The following is a 12949-nucleotide window of genomic DNA, read 5'->3' as shown; positions in this document are numbered from 1 at the left end:
AGCCAGAGAGCAGGAGTGAGGCTTTGACCAGAGCACACACAGTGCAAGTTAAGACGGGACATCTGTGGCGTGCGGCAGTCTCGGCCTGGTCACAGGAGTACACGCGGATTCCTTCCCTTTGAAAACGCCAGATCCTCCCTCTTCGGTTCTCCCTTCTAGCCGGGACTCTCACAGCTTAGCACTTTTCTGTTAGTAACTAGGAATCTCTGCTCTACTCTTGCTTCGCCCTTCAACAGTTCCATTCACATTCGATGGAAGGGTCCTCGTCCTCCTCCCTCAGCGAGGAGAGGCCGCAAGCCGCTGCCTCGGGCGGCTGGCGGCTCTGGAAACGTCCCACGCGGATAAAAGGAGAGCCGCAACAACCTGGCGCCTCTGCGGGGCAAGTTTTGCACAGAAGCTGGAGGAACGGTTGTGCAGGTTGTGCACTGACAAGTGAAAAGGAAGAAATGGGCAGTGACATTCACATGGTATCTAGAAGGCAGGCATTCTTTGAAGACTGGGAGAGGAAAACTCACAACAGGAATGAAACTTGTCCCATGGTGTTCAAGAGCCATCACGTCCAGACAGAGCAGAATGGGGGACACTATGGGAGGGGCTGACAGAGCCAGGAATCCTGGGCACACACGGAGCAGGGAGGCAGGCAGAAGGAAGACCCAGGTCTCGACCTCGAGTAGGGGCTTCCACTGTTCCGTGATTTTGTTGCCAAAAACACTGAGTCTCTTATTAAAAACTCTAATATGTGCAACTTAAACTTGAAAGAATTTTCCTATTTGTTTAAACATCTTCCAAATGAAGCGAGCGGTTCACAGGTTTGACCAAAGGTAAATGAAAACTTCTGCGTAGTGAGCATGAATTTTAATCATTTTTAATAAAGCTCCTGACTTAGAGTTGCAGTCAATGATTTACTTCTTCCACTTGGATCTATCCACTTTTGTGAAGTAACCTTTTCACCACAACAGTCATTAAAACTAAGCAGTGAAATACATTATAAATCACTGTACCCAGTGAGGCGAAAGTTAAAGTTAAAAAAAAGAATGAGGTGTATTTAATCTCATGGCTCTCAGTACAAACACTCTTCATAATTTCTAGAGGGCATTTCTGTACCAACAAAATTATTTGGCAATGTTTTCATATTTTCGGTCTCTAAATTTTCTAATGTCGTGAACATTGTTATAAATTGCACACAAAAACTACTGTAGATTACAAATGTTCTGCAAGCTATCAATACAGTCAGGGTGGAAAACTCACAAATCACTTCTTGATGGAGAGGCATCATCAAAGAAATTTGCAGAACACTGTCCCAGGTCACCAGTGACAATGGCCAGCACAGTCCTGTCCTAGGAGTCGTATGAAATGAGATGGAATCATGACTGACTTCTAGGCCAAAGGCTTTTGGGAGACAGAAACACAAGCACTGACCAACTTGATTTCTATACATATTGCTTTATGTGTAAGCATATTTCCTTTCTAAGTAATTATCACATAGAAAAATATAAGGTAAAAGGTAAAAATATCCCCTCATGCAAGAGGTTTCTCATTTTCGTTTGAATTTTTAAAAAGTAGGTGTTAATTCTTAAAAGGAATTCATCTATCATAATGCTTTTTCATAAAATATTAAGAGTTCATTTACAGCACAAACTGGCAAGATATGTAAGAAATTGGTATGCCCTGAAAAGTACAGAAAAAGATGTTTTTATCCCACATTAAAAACTTCAGGGAGAAAATGATAGTTTCCACCAAAAACAGGAACTAAAGAGGTGATATCTTGCAATTAGCAAATATGTGTTTCATGCAATTCTCTGATGAGAACCCAAGAAAATGGTACCTTTCTTTTAATGTGAATATTTCTGAATATGGCTTCTAGCTGCCTCGAACAACCTCCATTCCTCTGGTGCTGTGTTTCAGCAAATCATTTCCAGAGTCACTCTGCTGTATGACATTCTGTCCAATTAGCTGTCAGCCTTCCACCTTCACTGCAAGGACCTTACTTTTCCGAAGAAGATTTCATACAATCACCCCACCCCGTTGAATTAAAACTACACAAAAAGCTGTGCTGACAGCCCGACTGCTGGGCCACACAAACCCGGTGAACGAAATCTCAGGTGGGGAACATTTCTGAAGAGACATGAGAACAATTACAGTCATTTCACGATCAATTATTAATTTAATCCAGAATACAGCAAAGTCTTGCTTGAATTTTTAAGTACAGGTAAAAACAAACAAAAAAGGTAATCTATAAGAATGTAAGCATTTTATGAATGTATGCGTGTATATTCGAATATGTACACGTATTCATCAGTTACATGACGGGCCCCCCAAAACAGTTCATTTTGTTTGCCATGTCTGATCGACCCACATTTGTCACCTGTGCTATGAATTCGGGAAGGCAGTATAGAACGTCAGTGCACTGTGTTTTCAAGAAAGCACACTGTTATTTATTACAAACTCTTTGCAGAGGCCTGTTTTGAAGAGAAACAAATTAAGCCAGTTCTTTCAGTAAAGGCAGAACAACTTATTACACTAAATTCAGAACCAGCTTAGATTTTGAAATACGGGCTCTGCATTGTAAACCGAAATTTCATCCACATTTATCTTTGGAGGAAAAAAGTTTTGATTGGGGAAAAGGCTTTTAAAGGCTGACGGAATTCATGACAAGGGTTCCTAAGGCTGCTTGGAAACCAAATTGTTCTTAAAAAATAACTTTGATGAGTTAAGTGTAAATGAATCAGAAACATATGGATTAAATTTCCCTTAAAATACACAAGGGCTTGAAAATTAGAGGAAGTATGCCTGGTAAAGTACATTTGAGAAATGTTACAAAACATGTTTCAAAATGTTTGAAAAATAACTTGAGGTATTTTACAAATTGCAAACGAGGCTTAATTCATTCATCTCTAATTACGTAATAATTACTAACACTATAGTTTAAGATTTATGTTCTGTAATACAGTAGTCATACCATGATTAGTTATTTGTCTAAAGAAGCTATTCAAGATGTGCTAATTGGAAACATCCTGAACATTCAGAAGTAAACTCAGCTCCGGGGTAGTGCTTCAAATACAGACCCCAACCCCAGGGCCAGCTCTCCTGGTAACCGACGGTGACCATACACACAGCTAATGACTCTGGAGCTGTCATCCAGTGGGCAGAGCACTGTCAGGGATCTTATTAATAAAAATAACCGATGGAGCTTTATGTCGCTTAAGTTGGTGGTCTAAATATAATTTGTGGAACGTCTTAGAATGACTGGTTCGTATAATAAAGCCTGTCCTGAAAATCAAGAAGGTGTATATTTATATACACCTACAGCAAATAACAGTGACATTCTCCAAATCACTTTAATCCCACAACACAAGAGCCTAAAAGTCTCCTGGCAAAAAGCATCATAGGAAACAGAAGGTAACAGTGATTACTAACCTCAGAAAAATGAGTGAGTGTAACATTTATTTCAAGAATTGAGTACTTTTAGGGGTGCCCGGGTGGCTCAGTCGGTTGAGCATCTGACTTCGGCTCAGGTCATGATCTCACGGTTTGTGGGTTTGAATCCCACATCGGGCTCTGTGCTGACAGCTTGGAGCCTGGAGCCTGCCTTGGATTCTGTGTCTCCCTCTCTCTCTGCCCCTCCCCTGCTCATTCTCTCTCTCTCTCTCTCTCTCTCTCTCTCTCTCTCTCTCAAAGAATAAATAGACATTACAAATTTTTTAAAAAGAAAAGAATTGAGTACTTTTGCATTTACACTGTTAAAAGTAATCTTGGACTACGGCAAAGAAACAGGTTGTGGGGCTAAACTGACCTAGGTCCATTCCTTCCTCCGCTTCTTAGGGGCCAAATGACTAGAGCAAGTCACTTTATAAATCTCAGTTTCCTCTTCTGCAAAAAGAGAGTAACAGTAAATCTTAGAGCTAATGCACAGATTTAATAAAACAATAAAGGTAAGGTAAAGTGTCTAGCACATAGCAAACGTTATAAACGTTAGTTCCAATCTATGGTGTCAGTTTAGCTCCTATTTCTTATTTTTAACCATCATTAACTTGGGTGAATAGTCTCCACTGCTATGCTTCAGAGGCTTAAAGGTCCTCAGGAAACATCTTGCTTGCTTGCTTTACAGCTTCTCTGTAGCATTGTCTCAGATCAAAAATAGATACAAGTGCTACTTCCCCGTTCAAAATGTGACCTTGAATGCACATCAGAACATTTCTCTGCGTTCCGGTCTTTCACCTGTAACACGAGGGGACTGGACCAAGTCATTTGCTCCCAATTTCAGGTCTCAGCACCCTGGGTTGCTGCTGAGTGTCTCTCAAAACTTGCGTGAAAGGTCCGCAGAAGATCTCAGGAAACTTAACATTAGAGAAGAGTTGGCCATGAGACTTTTCTGATCATGAAGGGGATAGGAAGTAGCCCGTGAACACCGTCCTGGTGTGACAGGAGCGGTGGTGGTGAGCAAGGAGCTGGATGCATCCCAGGTGAATCCCCGTGTCTGTCTGGGCCAGCTGTATCTGCCTGAGGTCACGTCCAGCCAGGGAAGGAAGGGAGCACGTAGGGAGTTGCCTCCAGAATCCGAGCCTGAGTTGACAGCCCACGTTGCCTTTCCGGCTATCCATTTGCAAGGTGGCAGCTGACGCTGGCCGGGCGATACTTACGCCTCCCCCCACTGTTCCCAACTCAGTCCTGCCTCCACCGGGCAAACACCCCAACATTCAAGTACGCGCCGCCACGTGAGCCAATCCGCACGACACATCACGAGGCAGCATCGGAAACACGTACTGGAGAAAGGAGCAAGGACCAAAGGGAGTGGGAAGGCCCTAGCCACAAATGTTTCCTATTCTTTTGTCCCATTTACCTAATTCTTTTCTGGACAGCCTGTAATAGAGCACATCCTCAGCAATGGTCACAGCAAGAAGACGGGTGCGGTTGTGGGATTAAAGGGATGCTGGGCGCCTTCCAGCTAGAACTATTATTCTACAACTACGTGACAACATAATCAGGCATAAACATCAACTTCGCCCTTGGGTCTGCCAGGAACACCTCTGGGCACCAAAGATAAAGCTAAGAAGGCCACACACAGCCTAGGGAAATGACACACAGCGCCAGAGCTCAGAGACCGCAGCTCCCTACCAGTCCTCATCCCCAGCTGGTTGTCCTCCTGAAGTTACCCGTAATTCGAACAAGCCTAACGACTCTTTCACTGGGTTCACTACAGACTGGGGGCAGGACCTGGAAGAGGAATAGAGGTTGTCAGTCTGATGACAGAAGAGTAAAAATGCTGTTAAGAGCAAACACCAAAACTCAAAGGCCAGAGAGCGACAGACAGAAAAACGCTGCTACTTCGCCCCCCACCAGCTGCTGGGGGTAGCATGTCTTCAGGATGACCTCGAATCACAAAGCCAAGGTGAAGTTCAAGTTCTCTGTTACAAACTCGGAGAACAAGTGTGATACATTTTGGCAAGGCTTCGATAAAAGCCAACTGAAAACAGATAAGCATATGAGGAGATGCGTGCCCTGTCACTACAGAACTGGGAATGGCGACGGCAATGTTAAACTGGGACACACTTTCCAGAGGCAAAATCACAACACTGACAACACCAGATGCCGGACAGGATGTGGGACGACCGGGACGCTCACGTGCTGCGGCTGGGGACGCAAACGGGGACGGCTCGCGTGGAATATGGTTTGGCAGCTTCTTACGAAATTAAACATACTCTTTAGCACACATTCCAGCCCCTGCATTCCTAGGTATTTACTCAAATGAGTTGAAAACGTACGTCCACGCAAAGACCTGTACATGAATGCTTTTAGTAGTTTATAGCGATTTCTTAAACTTGGAAGCAACCAAGATGTCCTTCAAACAAACTGGAATATCCACGTAACATCCATGTTAGTCCGTGATAAAAAGAAATGAACTATCACGCCACGAAAAGACACGGAGGAACCTTAAGTGCATATTGTTAAGTAACAGTAGGATTCTGACTATGTAACATTCTGGAAATGGCGAAGTGCAGAGACAGTTAAAAAAAATCAGTGCTTCCCAGAGGAGCGGGGCGGGGGAAAGATGAACAGTCAGAGCCAGGAGGATTTTTAGGGCACTGAAACTGTTCTGTACGATCCCGTGATGGTGGATATACGACATTATACTGTGACCAAAACCCACGCGCCTGTGCCACAGAGTGAACTTTAATGTACGCTGTGTACTTTAGTAACTATGTAATAATAACGTATCAATATTGATTCAAGTATATATAACAAATGTATTATGCTAAAGCAAGATATTCATAAAGGGGGCTTGAAGCATTGCGGGGCGGGGGAGGGAGCAAAGCAGGGAGGAAGAACTCTCCCCGCTGTTGAATTTCTCTGTAAACCTGAATTGCTCAAAAAAATAAAGTCCACGAATTCAAAAATGGAGGGGGATTCATAAAATAAGATAAGATACAGTCATCTGGAAGAGTCACCATACGAGATATCCATTTTACAGTGGCGTCCTATAAATAAGGCAAGTATAGTTATTACACCAGTTAGAATTAATTGAAAAGTCTCTCTCATCTTCATCAACCCTGAAATCAGTAATATAACGCGTGGCAAACGGAAGAGGTCAGGTTTACCATATGTGATCTTTTAAGAACTGATACTTGGGAAAGTCATTTCTTACTAGTGAAAGGTTTCTTACTCTCATTAACGGCAGTAAGTGCAGCAGTGACCGCAGATCAAATATGAACCGCAAAGAAAACACCAACGAGCAACACTCTAGAGATTTATTACCCAATCGTAACCTATGCACAGAGACAGCTAAGCTCATGAGACCAGCAAAGTAGCAGCACAGAATGTAAGGAAAAGCACGTTTAATAAATACAATTCAGAAACACCTTTTTCTTTAAATTAGGGTCAAAATACTGAGACAAACACTGAGACAAAATTCGTAACCATACATAAACCGTCTTAACGTGTAATGATTCCCTGGGAACTGTCCCCACACAACGGTACCTGAAGTCGATGCCCTGTTGCCGTATCAACACGTGAACAGACGTGTGTCCACTTTTGTGCGTTTTCAGAAAACACATGTGGGTTCTTAGAAAGTGGACACAGGAACGGTTAGGTTCCAAGATTTTTCATGTCATCACATTACTTTGCGTTTATGAAGCCACGAGAAAAGAAGGGGATGTGTGTTGTGTTTGAAACTGCTTGTTGAAACGAAACACATCCCAACAATGAAGCCATACCAAAAAGGGAATTAAGATCATCCAGACATGTCACAGAGGCTTAATTTGGAATAGACGGTTTTGCAAAAGCAAGTATGTTAAATAAAAACTTCAAGATTTAAAAAAAGGCAGCGGGAAAAGGGCAGGAGGAGAGAAAAGGAAGTACTTGAAGAAACAAGTCTGCATAGATGATGAACAGAATTTAAATATGGTTTCAGTTCATTTCCTCCTAAAACTAAGCCTGGGTGACTGAGGTAGACTCTGGAGATAACAAGTGCAAAGATTCAGGTTTTCCAAAGGGCAATATTTAGTCATGTCAGAGGTTGTCAAACAAAAGTGCGTTTTATAGTCTTGAACACAAAATCAAATGGGAGCCCGTTTACTGGAAGAAAACCTCTACGCTAATTCCCTATTTGTTGTGCCAAATTCCCAAATGTATAAAAACCTACACACTGTTGGGGACAAAGCAGTATCTAGTTGATTTATAGACATAAATGAACTAAGGTTGATCAAGAAATAAGAATGGTAAAATAAAAAGAATAAGTGATATTACCTTAATAGTTTTCCTTTTTTTTTTTAATTAATAAATCACTCGGAAATTTAGAAATACCATAGAGCTAAAGAGTTGTCCAGAGCCAAAAAAAACCTAATAAATATTTCAAGAATTATTGTTAATCTGTGAATGTTTAAAAATGTATCTATTATCTTAGGCATTTTATTTTTAACGTACTCCCACAGTTTCCACATTGAGAAACAAAATTAAAAGCAAATGTCCTTAGGGGCGCCTGGGTGGCTCAGTCGGTTAAAAGCATCCTACTTCAGCTCAGGTCATGACCTCGCAGTTTGTGGGTTCGATCCTCTGTCTCCTTCTCTCTCTGCCCCTCCCCTGCTCATGTGCTCTCTCTTAAAAATAAATAAACGTTTAAAAAAAAAGCAAATGTTCTTAAAAATTAAATAAATAAGTATGAAAAGCCCAATTTGAAGGTATAAATAGATAAATATAGTAATTATAATGGAGTTTCTAGCTTTCTCTGCCAAAATAAGTCGTGGAGATGAGAATATAACATTTGGGGCTCACATACTTTTGTTCCCTAACAAGCCCTCCAACTGTAATTCCTATTCTTTTCTGTTATGACAGATTTTTAGATTCACATAAATATTATGTGCATCACAGATTAAGTGGTATGTAAAAAATACACAATCGAAACAGTTAAGGAACAAAAGTTACAAAAAAATGTGAAAAGAATAATTACTACTGTTTCACGCAAGTTCATGTGGCCCTTTCTCGGAAAAGGCCAGAAAACATCCTTAACATTTTATGCCTATCACACAGGATACAAGCTAAGGTGATTTATCACTTATGATGAAGGAAAGAGTGGGGCCCTACTATTACACAAAAAAGACGCAATAATCAAGATTAACACTGAAGAAGCCAAGGCCCACGCAATGTGAAAATACCTGCCTAAGCCCTTCACTCGAGCTGCAGTCAGAGTGGGGGAGAGTGACACGTAATTATGCCAACCGGCTTCCGTTTTACAATTCCCATCACAGATTCAAGAGTGTACATATAAGAAACCTCCAAGGCAAGGGTTAACAGCAACTCAAGCTGTGCAAAACCTACAGAATATCAATAACTTTGTGTTCAGAGGAGTCAGGTACATTAGCCAAGTGGTAGAGTGACAGTCACATTATAAATCTGGGCTGTTAACGCACATTTTATTCTTGACGTGGTTGTATGTTTGTTCATCGGAGATTCACCAGATATTTGCTCGCCCCCTTTTTGAGTAATTAGTGGTTTCAGCCTATACTTTGACAGTCAAATATCACATCATAAAAACTGTAATCTCAGGGGCTCAACTGAAGCCCATAATTATGCAGCTAGACCACATGTTTCCTGTTCCAAGCTGTCTTGGTAGTTCAGAAGATAGAAGTCCAAGCCCAAAGCGTGTTTTTGATCATTCTAGAATTTCTACACTGCTACTGACGAGAAGATAAAAATCTGTGATACCATCGTCTATTTTCCTGCTTGGACTTCTAGAAGGTTTCAGCCTACAGTTAAAAGCCATTTATCTGGCCCATTTCATCAACACAAATTTCCTTTAAAAAATAAAGTGATTGTGAGAGCAAAATGTTCACAATAAACACGGAACGTGCATACACAATTACATGGGTACGTGTTTACCGTAAACATGAACTTCAGGAAATGATTCATGAAAGTAGCCAGATCTATAATAGTGACCTTGTTCAAACAAATTTCTTATTTTGAAACATTTAAAGGAAAAAGAGAAACACCTGTAAATATTATCTTTCCAAAGCACACACAGACTACTGCGCCTCTCCTTTTATGATGTGGACTCATCTCATTAGTTGGAGCCAGAAGCCACAGGGTGTAATTATAGAAAGGGCCCAGAGTCAGTACTGCACGACAACCTGGCCCAACTCTGTAAGCCACAGAGCTCCCCCTCCAAGGGTCTTGTACACAGTAAGCAACCAGTGCAAGGTGGCTGAACAAAGGGACTATCTGATCAGGTATGTGCAAGACAGAATTGCACAAAACTCAGTCCTAACATCACTTTGTTGCAGAGCCCAAAGCACTCATGTTTTCAGATGAAGTAAAGGAACCACATCCTTCTAATTTGATAATGCAACATAGAAAAAAAGCAAAAGACAACAATTTTCTCATTCTGGGTAAGGCAACACCCTGTCTTGCAATAAAGACAGTGGACACAGGATGTACAGTAAAGGCCGGATAGAAGACCTGGGGAAGCTCCTTGGGATCCTTTAAGGGGTTTAAGAAATACAAAGCATTGGGGCACCTGGGTGGCTCAGTCAGTTGAGCGTCCAACTTCGGCTCAGGCCATGATCGCACGATTCATGAGTTCAAGCCCCGCATTGGGCTCCCGGCTGGCAGCCCAGAGCCCGCTTCACGTCCTCTGCCCCCCACCCCCCCACCACCCCCGGTCTATCCGCCCCTCTCCCACTCACTCTCTCTCAAAGATAAACAATGAACATTAAAAAAAAGAAAGAAAAAAGAAATACAAAGCATTTGCCATCCACTGACAGAGCAAAATGAGAAATGAGGGAAATAAAAAAGCACAGCTGACTCTCAACAAAGCAGATAAGGTTCCAGGAAGCTTGAGTGTCCAAATACTACTTAACTGATAGTTTTTTAAAAATCGTGATCACCATGCTATTATCCGTGAAGAATTTTAAAAAGAAGAAGAAATACATACCCACACAAATAACACAAAACCTAGAAAAAGGGTCTAACTAGTCAACCAAAATAGAAGTTTTAGCAATCAAAACACAAATGTATTAACGACTGCCCCTAGGACTTCAGGGGAAAAAAATATGTTACTAGATGGCAACTGTTTGCAAGATTATCTTAGTGTGATCATTTATTTATTTTAAAAGGTCATGAATAAAAGCAAACTTATTTCAATTTTTTTAAATGAATTAAATAAAAAGGAGTTAAAATAAAATTACGACGCCTTATGATTTTAACTCTTATAATCTATACCTCAGGGAATCAGGGGGTAATTTATAGCATTCTATAAAATACTGGAGTTTAGAATCAGACTTAAGTTATCTGAAAATTATGCAATTCTTAGTAGGGGAAAAAAATCTCTTAAAGCAAGATACTAAAAGGGTTTTTTTGTTACGTATCTAAAAAGTTCTATTATTTTTAGTTTTAAACCAGTGGCTGCTCTCCAAAATTGAGACTTCAAGATCTCATCAAATACAAATTTTAAAAAGCATCACCATTAAAGCATAGGATGCCCAACCAAAATGGGATAAATGTAATTTAAAACAACTAACACCAGGATATTTTACTCGTGATTAGACACATCTACTTTCTCTGGCCTCTTTGGACCGTGACATGTGCATGTCAGATTTCTATCCTAATCTTATCCTAATGTACACTGCGGTGTACAAGTTCTCAACCTAGACAAGGAATAATTCTAAAGTTTTCAAATGAACATCACTCATTATGCACAATGTTATTGTGTTAAACAAGCTATCTGGATAATTAAAACGATTTTTGTTTTGTTTTGCATTAGCCACAAAAGAGTGGACTTGTTTCGAACACCCACGCATTTATTTAGTATATGAAAGTCAAGTTCAGCAAAAATCAAACATTGCTAGAGCTGAGGAAAGTAAAGGTCTTATCTATTTGAATGTATTGAAAGAAAAGCGAAAACAAACCCAGAAGTCTAGGATGAAGAAATGCATCTGATGCAATCACTACATTCTTCTCATCCTTCCAACGTGAAATGTTAAGTACCAGCAAAAAATACTGAAGCCCAGAGACACCACCTGACAAAACGTCTCAAAGACCACGAGGCATGAGGATATGTAAAGCTGAAGAAATGATGAGATGGCTAACAGAAGAAATGGTGGGGGGAGGAAGGGTTAAAATTCAACCATATGATGGACGGCAACAGTAAGAGTTGAATTCTAAAGGCTTAACTAACAAGTTCATTATTTAATTCCAAACTCTCGTTTTTAACAACAAACGAGGAATTTGACGCAAACGCAGTGTTGCTGTTAAAAGTCAACGTATCTAGGTCCCTCGTGTTCAGAGCAAAGAATGGAAGAAAACAAAGCAAAAAAAGCCAACAGACGCACGTGAGAAAAAGAGGTCCCTCTAAACCTTTTGTAAACAAGTTTCTACAAGAGCACGCGGAGCGCTTCCTTCGGCCTCCCTGACACCTTGGTTTGGATGTGCACTATTCACATGTGCACACGTGGATACCAGCGCAAAGCCAGGTGGTGGAGACTACCAGGCTCTCTATGTAAGCTTTTCTCATTTCTCAACTACGGTTATACTCTCGGTGGTTTGGGTTTTTCTTTTTTTTTTTTCCTGTAAGGGAAAAATCTCTCCAATGAGAAGTTTTAAACCTGTTTTTAAAAAAAACTGCAGGGAATTTCTTCACATTTTATAAGTAAAAATACCAGAAATGAAAGAGCTGACAGAAATTCAGGCAGATCCAAATTCAACCATCCATTTTTCATACTTCTCCAAGTCTGCAGCAGAGACAGACTTAGCAATTTTCTTAAGAGCCAATTCAAAGTCTCCTTTGGTAACGGGCATCTGAAGTTCCTCTTTAGAAAGTGCACGGATCTCTTCTGGACCTAAGCCATTGATTCGCCGTCTCATTGCCATTAAAGAGGCATCCCTAAAAACATACAAGATCAGTGAATACATACTGATGTAAATGTTTTAAACGCTTTCAACTGTAAGAAAGTTAACACAAAACATTCAAAAGATCGTTTTCTATGTTTTTACGATGCTGCTCAGAATTTCCCATTTTAGAGCTATCTGAGGGCGCAAGAAAGGTTAAAGCAGGATGTAAATGACTTAAACACGAAATGTACTATTAATGAATCCAAAGAGTCTCGGTTAGGCTCAGCTAGTACCAAATTTCCTTTTCCTCACTTGCTCTTCCAAGACAGCCAGGAAAGTTGGGAAACAGAAGTGAATTGTGAACTGCTGATTTGCATACTTGACAATGAACACATGGCTGAGGTCAACATCATCCAAATCTTACACCAGTTTGTCTATAACCTAATTAGAGGAGGTAAAGCCAGGAAACTCCTTCTTTGGAACATGAATGTATCTACATATAGTGGATGTGGAATTCTCCACGTGGAGCATTGCTGGGCTACTAAAGGGATAAAATCGAGCTCTTCCAGATCTTATTTTCAGCTCCACTCTGAGCAACTGTAAATTATTATCAAGGTTTCGAAGAGGCGGA

General features: G+C 40.7%; 1 protein-coding gene across 10 annotated transcripts in view; it reads right to left on the bottom strand.

The window, feature by feature from the left end:
* The window catches only part of KATNAL1 (katanin catalytic subunit A1 like 1), a 109928-nt gene that overhangs the window by 13597 nt on the left and 83382 nt on the right, over positions 1-12949 (bottom strand). For 5 of the 10 annotated variants that reach the window (XM_060637446.3, XM_060637443.3, XM_060637442.2 and 2 more), the window contains one exon: positions 6732-12370. In XM_060637446.3, the coding sequence (XP_060493429.1) occupies positions 12172-12370 (199 nt within the window). In that variant the 3' untranslated portion in view covers positions 6732-12171. Of the gene's footprint in view, positions 1-1248; positions 3871-6731; positions 12371-12949 lie in introns of those variants that run through there. The other 5 variants (XM_078443062.2, XM_078442935.2, XM_078443021.2 and 2 more) reach the window with 3 other exon arrangements.

Source organism: Panthera onca, chromosome A1 (genome assembly GCF_046562875.1).
Source record: "Panthera onca isolate mPanOnc1 chromosome A1, mPanOnc1 haplotype 2, whole genome shotgun sequence".
In the NCBI taxonomy this organism is placed as follows: Eukaryota; Metazoa; Chordata; class Mammalia; order Carnivora; family Felidae; genus Panthera; species Panthera onca.
The sequence above is the reverse complement of the archived record's forward strand: the minus strand, read 5'-3'. Positions and strand labels throughout refer to the sequence as shown.